Below are 12,074 nucleotides of genomic sequence, written 5' to 3'. Positions count from 1 at the left end.
TAAACATCATTGATATCGACAGTCGGCTAACTTCCGTGTCAATCATTGTTCAAATGATTTCATCATGCTTTCATTGGAGTCTATCTGAAACCCCATCTAGTCAAGTTATTGGACTATGGTAATTTAACACCGGAATCATTTCCAAGTCTCTTTTAGTGGTTGGATCATGTTATTCACCAACCAATGATACCTTGGTTTGAACGGAAAACGTCTTAAGACCAGTCTACAAACATTCTACTCTGTACTAGGACTGCGTCATAGGGATGTAGGTCAAACCATCATGAACATACTTCCAATCTGTACTAGGACTGCATCGTAGGGATGTAGGTCAAACTTTCAAGAACATACTCTTACTCTTTACATGAATGATCGAACTACGTCTAGGTTCAACCATACTCGCTCACAAATCCATTCTCTTTCCGTGTAACAGAATCATGTCGCCAAAGAAAAACGATCAACCCATCAACCAAACACCAACTCATCAGATTTATGCAGCTACCTTTCAAGTTGCAGTCTCGGCTGCCGTGTCAGCTGTTCTGACCCACCTTAACGCTAACAACGCGAATGTTAGCGGGATTGTTAACAATAATTCCAATCCAAGTAACAGTCAAGTACCTCAACGAGAAACAAACTACCACGACACCCCGAATCCCAAGCCCAAGAATAACAAACGAAAGTTTTGGGCTAAGGCTAAAGGCAAATCACCCCAAGGGGCAAGCAAAAGACAACAACCTGTGGCAACCTTCACAGCCACGACTTCTGTACCTCCTACTACCATCTCTTCTAGTATCCCAGTTATCCCTAACCCGGCCAGACAGTATGCTGGCAACCTCCCAAAGTGCAACAAATGCAACTATCACAATCATGGACCTTGTCGGAAAATGAAGTGCTTAAACTGCAATAAAAAGGGACACACCGTCCATTACTGCAAGACTCAGATCCAACACATTACTTCAACCATCAATGTCGAAATCTCTCGAATATGCCATCTATGTGGCGTAATGGGACACTTCAAGAGGGACTGTCCAACCGAGGAGAACGACGGTGAATCCGGAGGAGTTTGACCTCATAATGGAAAGAGGCAACGAAGGACCCCTACTATAGTATAGGTTCACTTCCAATCATCAGTATTATGTATGTCTTTTTAAAACATGTTTAAAACTAGTGCAAATTGAGTCTTATCTTTTGCGAGATCCCGTCAGGTAAGGGACCCTCGTGCTGCGTATACTTTCCCTTTTGTAGTATACTTTGTTTGCAGCAGTATTCCTGTAGTTACTCTAAAGTATTGTAACTCTGTTAAAAAGTTGCACTGTTGTGTTTTGTCTGTAATGCCATTATGATCGAATCTAGTGCCTTTATTTCCAAGTGATTCTGATTTTATCATACGATCAGATTCTATTTGATCCTCACAATACCAGTTTCGTGTGTAAATCTCTTTCTCCGAAATCAGCTTTCTAACGAAGCTATCACTTCAGAACTCCGAAGTAATCATGCGTGGAGTACCTCATGTTTCTTACCCTTTCCAAAGAAACCTCAGCAAACCTCCCCGAAGTACCACTCGTGCAGTACGTCAAGTTCAATCCAAAGACCCACAGTTTCAATCTTAATTATATACGACTCGTATACTCGAGACTGTGATTGAGGAACCTAGTATGGGTTCTACTATGAACTTCAGGACGGAGACTGCCCAAGACTGCGAGTGATTGTGCTTCCGTGAGAATAAACTTAGAAATACCTATCCTTTTCCCTAATTCATGAGTAGTCATACTTTCTTTTAGATCTTCACGACATCTAATCCACCCCCAAGGTTTTGACATCATAATCAGTAGGAGTTGGTTAAGTCTACATCGAGCCGACATCCGGTGCTTTGATAAAGCAGTTCATCTTAACCTCCCTATCAAAGAACCTCTTGTTATTTACGGAGACAAATCAAGTACGAACCTTCGCATCATTTCGTGTATTTAAGCTCAAAAGCGCTTACGAAGGGAATATCACACATTCCATGCACACATCGTCGATACGAGCCAAGAAGTGAAGGACATTCAGAACATCCCAAAAGTACGCGACTTCCCCAACACCTTTCCAAAAGAACTACCGGGATTACCACCACAACGTCAATTGGAATTCAGAATCGACTTAGTTACAGGGGCTACCCCAGTAGCCAAATAACCTTATCGTCTAACTCCAACTAAGATACTGGAACTTCCCAGACAGCTTAACGAACTCCTCAGAAGACGATTCTTTTGGCCAAGTTTCTCACTTGGAGGAGCACCGGACTTGTCTGTAAACAAGAAAGAGCGTTCCAAACGCCAAAGTAAGCCTGGGGCACCGCACCGATATTATCCCTCTCAAAGGGGATAGAAGATTTCCTTGTGAAAGGCGATGCATGCAACCAAGGGCTTGATTGCGTTCTTATACAAGAGGAAAGCTCACTACCTATACCTCAAGACAGCTTAACACGCAAGAAGTTAACTATACAACACATGATCTTTAGTCAGGAGCAGCGGTAATTGCTCTGAAGATCTGGAGACACTACTTGTAGGGTAGAAGGTTTACTATTTTCACAGACCACAAAAACACTCAGCACACATTCGATAAAGAAGAGTTATTATACCAGTGAAGTCAAACAAAAGAAGCAAAGTCGTATCCCGATAGTGAAAGGTTCGATGGAATGCCAAGCGAGGAACTGAGTTCACTCAAGAACACGTGAAACAAATAAAACTTCTATCCATAGCATACTTATCAATTCTGCTTAAACTCTAATTTCAGGACGAAATTCTCTCTAACGGGGGGATGATGTGACAACCTGATATTTAGAGACAATGTAATGTAAAACCAGTCAGATTTAGCTCCAAAAATAACTTTCCTAAAATCTTATTTGAGTTAAATCAAGTAGTAGGAATCGTAACAAGGTTTTCATACATATAAAGAACACAAAAATCCGAGTTATAACGAAGAAGTTATGACCATTCTAAGATTTTCGACAAAACCGGCAACACCGATTAAACGGAAAACGCATAGTTTCAATACAATAGTTTTTAGCCTTAAGTATCTAAATGAAAGTTGTAGATAACATTAAACCATGAGCGTACATAAAAAGAACATCCAAATCTGACTTCGTATGAGGAAGTTATGATTTTTCCAAGATTCGGATATAGCAGTAGACTGCTAAAAACTCGAAATAGAGCTCGAGAGACTTTTGGCCAAAACAACCTAAGTGATAATCGAAGGTCTCAATAATAGTAGCGCAACGGCGAAAAGTCTGATGAAAACGGACATCGGATGAAGAAGTTATGGAATTTTAACGGAATTTTCGTGTCCCGGCCCGTTAAAAATAAATCATTAAAAATAAAGTCAAATTAGCCGATGAAGTCTAAACGAGATTTGTAGAGCATATTTTCAGCTATGCGTGCATATAAAGAACGTCGAAAACGGAGCTCGTATGTGAAAGTTATGGGTTTTACAAGTTCGAGGCCCGAAATCTGAGGCTGTCAGGCTTGCCACGACGTGGCACAAGCTTGTCGCGACCCGGCAAGTGACTGAGGGCGTCCAATCAATGGAAGAGGATAAGTTTGACTCCCCACGATGTGGCCATCCCTTGCCACGACGTGGCACGCCTCAAAAATGCCCCTATAAATAGATTTCAAGGGCTCCGAGTTTCATTGCTCAGTTGCCTTCTTTCTTGCACTGAAACTCTGCCTTTAAGCCCCCGAGACCCTCCCAAAGCCCTGGTTTTCACCTTCAAGTCCCGAAGGAAGGTTTTGTGTTCCCAAGATTCCCGATTTTCCCGAGAATCCCGAGATTTTCCCGCGTTTTCAACTCTTCATGTCGAAGTTCTGCTCGATTCTTCTCTCGACTGCTTCAAATCAACCACTTCAACCAAGTGAGTTCATACCCCTATAAACTACACTTTCAAACATTTTATAAATGCATTTTATACACTTTAAAGGAGGGGGATACAAGTAAACACACGGTTATCCCCGTGTGAAGACATAAATCTTTGTTATACTTTTTGGTTATGTATTCAATTACATGTGATTTATAACTAACATACAATTGGACTTACTACACGTTTAGCCGTTTCACCAAACAGAGTACTTCAAATAGCTTTCTCAAACATTTTTACATGCTAAAACACTTTTAGAAACTGTCTTACAAACTATATGTTCCCTTTTGAATATGTTATAGTTGTGTTTCAAACAAAGGTTTTCTCACACTTAAACTGTCTTGTCAAATGGTTTTCGAATCGATTTATAAACTGACATCAAGTCATAAATTCTTATTTATTAAACTTTTCAAAGGTTTTACAAAACTTCGTTTATGCTTTTATATTATAAATTGCATGCCTCTATATATATAGTCATATAAGAAATGTTTAAAAGACTTAGGAAGGCTATCCACCATGTTTCCTATTCCTCGATTTGGATGTGGTCTGGTGGGATATCGGGTACCCATCTGAAGGTCGTTTAAATATTAGTTATATATCATCTGTACATATATAGTCTTAAATGCTCCATCAGTTAATTCAGTTCCGACGCTCTTGGGTAGCAAGGGTGTATAAACCTACTTGGACACTCATCAATTACATTCTAGTAAACTATTATAGGAATAGTCTAGGGGATACAAAACATTATCCCTATTACAAGAAATTACACCAGAGTCAGTTCATTCATGAGTCTAGACTACATGCTATATGAAGGGATACTCTTACAGAGATTCCTCTTACATGGACACACTTATATGGATACTCTTACAGAGATTCCGCTTACATGAATACGTTTACATAGATACACTTACATGAATACCTTTACATAGATACGCTTACATGAATACGTTTACATGAATACGTTTACATAGATACACTTAGATGAGTACGTTTACGTAGATAATATATGATGAGTTACTATTACATATTATATGTGTAGATATTGTTATATAGTTCTCCTTCTTATCTTTACCTTGTGATACAATCACATCATCAGCGAGATAGATTGGACTTTATATCCTAGTACTAAAGGATACTTTGTGGTACTAACCATTCCTATAGCCACTTTTAGCTACAGAGGATAATGAACATCTACGGATGTCTACGGTTGATACCATTACAGGTATACTTAAGGGACTAATTATTCCTAAACCCGACTGTTAGCAACAGAGGTAAATGCACATCTACGGGTGTCTACGGTTGATCCGTTTACGGCGAGTTTCCACGCCGTGTGTATCTTAGTACCAAAGGATACAACATGAGTTATTATATTATTACTTTTATAGTTTTATAATAATAGTTAGACAGGGAAAAACCGTCACATTTTCAAGTGATGCGTACTTTCAAAACAGTCAGGTCTTGGTTAAAGACTACTTTCACACATTTCGGGTCTTGGTAGAAGACTACTTTTTATACTACTAGGAAATATGGGATTTTCTAGGGTTTTCATAATTATACTAAATGTTTCATAAAACATTGACCAGTCTTTCATAACAACTTTTCAAAGCAATAACATCAAAATACTTATGAATTCACCAGCTTTATTGCTGATACTCGCTTTCAAAATAACTTGTATTCTCAGGTTACAAATAGACAGTTACCGATGCAAGGTTTAGAGAAGACGGAGCTGTCAAGACTCGTATTTTATTTTGAGTATTCATTATGTTGTTTTATACTATGAAAGAACACACTTGTAAGCAGAATTATTCTATTAATGGAATGGATGATGTGTTGCTTGTTTACTACTTTACATTGTTGTGATACATACATGACGTCCTCCAGCCCAGAACGTTTCCGTCGTTCTCGGTTTTGGGGTGTGACAGACACCCTATGACTAAGAAGGTGGTAAACACAAGGACCCACTCTAGGAAAAGGTTGATGGTCCATCCCTAGATGCCGCATCATCACAGAGACCAAATCCATAATCCAACGATGCTCCTCCTTTGCAGCAATCAGATACTTCACCACATCACATAGAGTCGTCTCCAGCTGACGCGTATCTAGGCCTCTGACGCCTCACGAAGGCAGGCAAAGGGATGTCCTCCTGCTCCAACTGCTGAATCGGCTCCACGATGTCGTCCTCCGGAATCCTCCACAGCTGCCCTACCTCCCTAACCAACGCCCGCATCTTCCCGAGAGCGATAGTACTCAACTCTCGGATAGGCATAGGGACCATCCCACTAGTGTCGACCTCATAGGATAAGGCCAACCTAGTAACCCAATGACCCTCGTAGATCCTGCTTAAAGGTGTGGACCCTAGACCCATGCTAGATAAGTTGGAAGCAAGAGCAAAAGGAAGATAAAGGCAAACCTCCGTCTGAGTAGGGCTAGAAAAGGTCGCCCGAAGGAACCTTGTCACACTCTTGTCTATGACAAATGGTGAAAGAGACAAATCGATGAATCAACCGATATATATATATATATATATATATATATATATATATATATATATATATATATATAGGAGAACAGAAGGCACTCTCCTTGGCTGTCCTAGAGACATAAGTCCCCCGAGTGTGGGCCTAGACCTACATCTAGATATACTCCTATGGTGGGGCGATAATACAACCGTCAAGGTAAGCATAAAAATGAGGGCTAAAAGTCTCCTCAACAGTGTAAATCCTTAGACAACTCTCCCTAGCTCGATCAGGCTACAGGAGCAGGATACGCCTCCCAGGCGAAAAGTAAAAGTTGATGGTCAGTCCATCGCGTCGGCTCCTTGTCGAAGTGGATTGTCGAAAAGAACTCAGCTAGGGTTAATAACTTTTATTATCATTCACTACTTACAATATACATAATAGCCTAATAATAAGGAATTGAAATACTATACATAACATATAATTATCTATCGCTATCGTTTTTATCAATATCTAGATTATCTTGAAGAAACATCATTGAGGTAACGGTATGTTTTCGATAGAACCGACTTGTTTCTCAGTAGGTTTTGGTGGCTTCTTTGAAAACATTAAGGAAGCTTGTGCTGCTGTGTCATCTTCTTGCTTCTTTGGGCCCTTTGGTGGTGTTTTCCACGGACTATTATCTATGGCACCAAACAGGACGCCAACTTTCCCAAAACTACCCTTGGGTTCATCACTTGCAGTGGGCTCATCAGGCTGCGGCTTTGTGATCCTTATGACGCCATTGGGGCACAATGCCATCATCGCCACTGTCTCATAAACCTATTACCAGATCACCATAAATAATTAAGTTAAAAACTTGACACGTGTGGTTAGCCATATAAGAAGATACCTTGCATATATCATCTGCTTTTTCAACCCAACGTTTGCCTTGACACGTAATAATAATATACTCTTTGCACTCCTTAAACAACTTGTACAGATCTTCGTTAGTTGAAATTCTGGCCTCAGCAATCGTACATCCTGAACTGAGCTGATATTTTGAAATATTTATATCATCAAAACATATATTTAATGATTTGAAATATTAAAATTATGGTTTTTAACAGAAATAAAGAGATTAAATTCGTTCGATTGTGCTTACAAGAGAAAGAAACAACTGCTCAAAGAAACCAGAAGGTGAGATGTTCTCAAAGCCATGCAGAATACCTTCCCTATATAGAACGATACCGATTTCCTTCAAATAGGGAACAGCGAATTTTATAAATGAAAAGTAAATTACTGTTCTGAACCCTGAGTATAATTGCGTTTTGGAATTTTCGTCCTTATCTAGGCTTCTTGTTGCATTTGTGGACTTTTTTCAAGTAAAATGACTACATTATGTCCCTAGTACGACTATTTTTGTAATCTTGGTCGTAAAATTAGTCATGTGCTTGGAACATATACAAGAAAACGTTACAAAAATCTCAAATAATGACTAAAACTGAAAGAGAAAAAATATTGGTACTAAAATTTCAAAAATCAACTATATTCAGTAACCAAAAATGTAATTTACTCTTGAAAAAATGAAATCGTCTCACTTACACTGATAAATCCTCATCGTATAATGGAGATTGTTTAACAGCAGGTATCGATTTTGCAGCTTCCCATAGTTCTCGCCACAAATTACCTTAAAATCATGAAATTAAGAAAACCCGCAGAAAAAAAAGAGATAATAAGAGGGGGTAGATATATAATACCTTCTTTTTGCATACGCGAACTCAGCTGTCCTTTAGAAGAAGAAAGATCACCATTAATGGATTCTTTACCCTCATCATCTGTTGATGTTTCTGTCCAGTCAGGGGGTGAGTGCCATCTAACGAAATCTTCTAATATGCACCCTGGATTTGCTGCCTAAAACATGATTAATTTATAGCCCAATTAAGCAGAAAACACTAAGCTTGCCGTTAAAATTTCCTTTTTAATGAAACCATTTTGGTTAAAATTTCACCTTGAAAGCCTGCATGTCAGAGAGAAGCTGAGAACACCCCGCACCAACACTGAGCACATATATAAAGAGTCAATTTTTGTGAAAAATCATACTAGTTTGGAATTAATGGGATGATAGAATAAGCAGCTTAATGGAAAGAGTTATGCTCATGTTTGGTTGGTCTGATAGAGGAATGGAATGAATTTCAAATGAATTTAATTCAGTGTACGTAAAAGTAAAAGAGATTATAAAAGTCAAGGTCCCATACATATCATGGTCATTGGAACTTCATCAAAGCCAAGAAGATTGACTTATGTGGTTTAGCCGTATGATTTGATTTTGTTTTGAACCCACCATTGTAATGTATGTAAATATACATAACTTTAAACTCTATTTAGCACATTATTTTACTTATAATTAAAGAATTTTTATTTATAAAAACGTAACAGAAGCTCATTAATTAATTAAACCCCAAATGATTTATGATAAAGTTAAAAGAAAATTGTTATTTCAAAAATAAAACCGTAACTTAATTAAGATAATAAAAAAAATATAACTTTTTATGTCAATAATGTTTAAGTAAATAAAAATTGAAAACTTTCATCTTATTCACAATAATATTAAAGAAAAAACACCCATTAACTAAGGAACGAAAATCTACAATATTGAAGGAAGCACATCCCTTCATGAATGATCTATTCCAATTCCACATCATCACATAAAAACAAACAAAACAGTTTATTTATTTTCATTACTTCCATGATTCCATCATACCAAGCATGCACTAACCTCCCAGTACGTAACACAAGCTCCTCCGTTTCCCTAATAACTTCTTCAGTAAGCAACGGCCCTTCCTATGAACCAAAACGTTAACAAAAACAGGAGTCGATTTCATGATAACCAATGGCATATCTCGTAAATATGATCAAATTAAACCTGCATAATAGGTGTATACACGGGTTCACCAGTTTTTAAAAGTGTGGTGTTCTCAAGTCGTTTGTGAGCTCCTAATCGGAGCACACGTTCCCCAGAGCTAATCTTAGCATACAAATCAGGATCACGATTGGCTTGTTTTAGAACGGCATCTAATGATTGGGTGGCAATAACTCGCCTTTGTTTCCTCGTAATACAACAATTGATAACCTGCGAATCCTGGTACAAAAGACAGGAATTTAAGTTTGGGATATCATCCGGAGGGATTCCTGGTATGTATTGTCCTTCACACCATAGCCTTCTCAACTGTACATCAAATATTCAAAAAAGCATGCATCAAGAGAGAGTAAGTTAACATACGTCTAATTAAATAGATTGTGTTAGCATTGAAACTTATGACATGAAATCACCCGTCAACCTAGCTATCAAACTATATTTGCTTTTTTATATTATATTTAATCTTATAAATTCAAAAAATACAAAAAGCAAAATCTCAAATTCTTAAAAATGTACGTAGAATCTTTTTCCGACAATTAAATTTTAACAATATTTTGGGTTTGTAACTTGGTTAATAACTAAGTCTATATTTTTTTTTTACTTTATTTAACCTTTAAAATTTCAATGGGTCCAACCAGGTCGACCTGTTTATCGTTGGGTTGTGAGAAAAATAGATGGGTCAACCCGTATTGAAAAAATTGTAACCTTATCATTATGCATGCTGTGTAACGTTGAAAATCTCAACCCATTTAATCAAAGAGTCTACACAAACCCAACGCAACCATTGTGAGCTCCATACAAGATAGACAAGAGCGACTCACTTCTAAAACTACCCTCGACCAAAACAATGCCATTTTCCTCAAAGTTTTCAAACTTCCAACAACTGCAGCAAGCTCCGTAACGAAGCTCTCGGCAGGTGCTCCATGAAGTTCTTTGGAAAAATTAGTAATCATTTTATTCGTCTTAAAACAAGATCCAACCTTCTTTCGAGAAAAGTTTCCTTCTGCAAATATCTTGCAATGATTATAATGGTAGTGAAATGTTATCAAGAGGGACTTCAAGAAACTAAACAATGTCACTTTTTTCAGGAAAGACAACATTATAAGTTAGTAAGTAAAGAATTTACCCGCATTGAGAAGTGAATGGATAAAAGACATTACTTTTTCATTACGACCAAACTCAGAAGAAAACTTATCATCTTCCCTCTCCCCCACTACAAATGATTTCATAGCAGATAAGCTTAAACCAGATCTCTCTTTTACAGGTGATGAATCTCTTGATGATGCCAAAAGATCCTTCATCGACCTTAAACCTTTTGTGGTCCTGATTTCATCATCATAACATGTAGATCATTCACAAATAAAAGCATAGAAAAGAAAAAAGTTATATTAGAAAATACTTACTGAAAACCTATGGCCAATTGCTTTAGCACGGCTGATGATGGTATGATATTGTTATTCACCTCAACATGAGCTGGTGAATTGTCCTCTTTTGCCTAAAATATATGAAGATCTTTGTATAATGAACATACGTACTACTAAGTATTGTTTGGATATGGGTTTTTAATGTGATTATTGTTACATGCTTTACTTTTACAGAATGTTTATGTGAGAAGAAAAAGTTACCAGAAAATTAGGAATCCCCTTTAATAGGTATACATTTCCATCAAAAATCGGAAACGACATTTTCGGATTATCGGTTCTCTTAGCTTCTTGGACTCCCTTTCTTCCCAAAATCTTACGTTTTCCAACGAGTCCTGCCGAAAATTTATCCATGATTAGTATCTTAGATTGGCATCAAACATATACATTGATCGATTAAAACCCTTCGAATAGTGTAATTGGACCATAATGAATTGGAATATGAAACAATGCAGATTGTGGCCAAAAACATGGAGAATGAATATGTACCTAAGTTACAACGAGAACCATTATTTCCGGATATCGGCGATTTCTTTAGGGAATCAACTTCTTTCAGGCAATGAGGATTTCAGTTGAGATACATGATATAAAGAGAACTGAAAAAGGAATTACAAGCTTCTAAATATAGATTGATTTTGAAAACAAGTGGCAATCAAGAGAGATGGAAACCTAGATCGGCGGAGTAATCTGATTTTTTAATATCCGTGATTTTCTGGTTGGTGATCAAGTGATTTGTGAGAGCCGTATTTGTAGGGAAATCTAGTTTGCTTCCATTTGATTCGTGGAACCACGAAATATACATAGAATTGACTATTCAGTGTAGTGTGTATAAGTAGATTTAAAAAGCATGTCTATTTAAAAAACACGTAAAAGTGATAACTTTTTTTTACCAATAATTTTAACAGAAATTTTTTATGCCTACAAATATTCCTACCTAATAAAATTATGATAAGTGTCATCATTTCATATTTTTTTAACTAACCCATTAAGGCTATATTAAGAATATATCAAATAAACTTAAATTGAATGGTGATTTGTCATAATTTTAGTGAGTAGCAACAATTGTAGGCATAAAATGTGGGAGATAATTTAATTTCTCTAATTTTAAACTACTCCTAACCTAATACCTAATTCCACCAACCGGATTTGGCATCCAACCTCAAAGATGAAGGACAACACATGATGATATTGCTGAACTCGAAGAAGCCCTTTGGTGTAAAATTCATAACTAGCACTACAAGAAATGTAGGCAATAGCAGCGACGCTTTTAGCGGTGACATTAATTGATGCCTCACATGTTGCTGCTAATGTCTTGCGTCGCCGATAAAGGCGTCGCCGCTATTGCCCACACAGTAGCGATCCGCGTGAAAGAACCTTGTCCGTTCGATCAGTATTCCATCCAACCGTCGTCA

The 12,074-nt window shown here is 37.4% G+C and overlaps 1 protein-coding gene across 1 annotated transcript; it reads right to left on the bottom strand.

Annotated features, from left to right (window-relative positions):
* Window positions 1-6,750: 6,750 nt before the first annotated feature.
* Window positions 6,751-11,396, bottom strand: LOC111877283 (uncharacterized). Its single transcript, XM_023873805.3, has 13 exons — window positions 11,152-11,396; window positions 10,867-10,997; window positions 10,645-10,736; window positions 10,368-10,564; window positions 10,063-10,244; window positions 9,248-9,550; window positions 9,101-9,165; window positions 8,333-8,381; window positions 8,082-8,235; window positions 7,927-8,011; window positions 7,487-7,556; window positions 7,235-7,375; window positions 6,751-7,164 (listed from the first exon to the last, which is right to left on the bottom strand). The coding sequence occupies exons 2-13, from the start codon at window positions 10,924-10,926 to the stop codon at window positions 6,877-6,879; spliced, it is 1,686 nt and encodes a 561-aa protein (XP_023729573.2). The 5' UTR covers window positions 10,927-10,997; window positions 11,152-11,396; the 3' UTR covers window positions 6,751-6,876.
* Window positions 11,397-12,074: the final 678 nt, after the last annotated feature.

This window comes from Lactuca sativa, chromosome 7, assembly GCF_002870075.4.
Source record: "Lactuca sativa cultivar Salinas chromosome 7, Lsat_Salinas_v11, whole genome shotgun sequence".
Classification (NCBI taxonomy): domain Eukaryota; kingdom Viridiplantae; phylum Streptophyta; class Magnoliopsida; order Asterales; family Asteraceae; genus Lactuca; species Lactuca sativa.
Note: the sequence above shows the minus strand (reverse complement) of the source record. Positions and strands in the feature narration are given on the sequence as shown.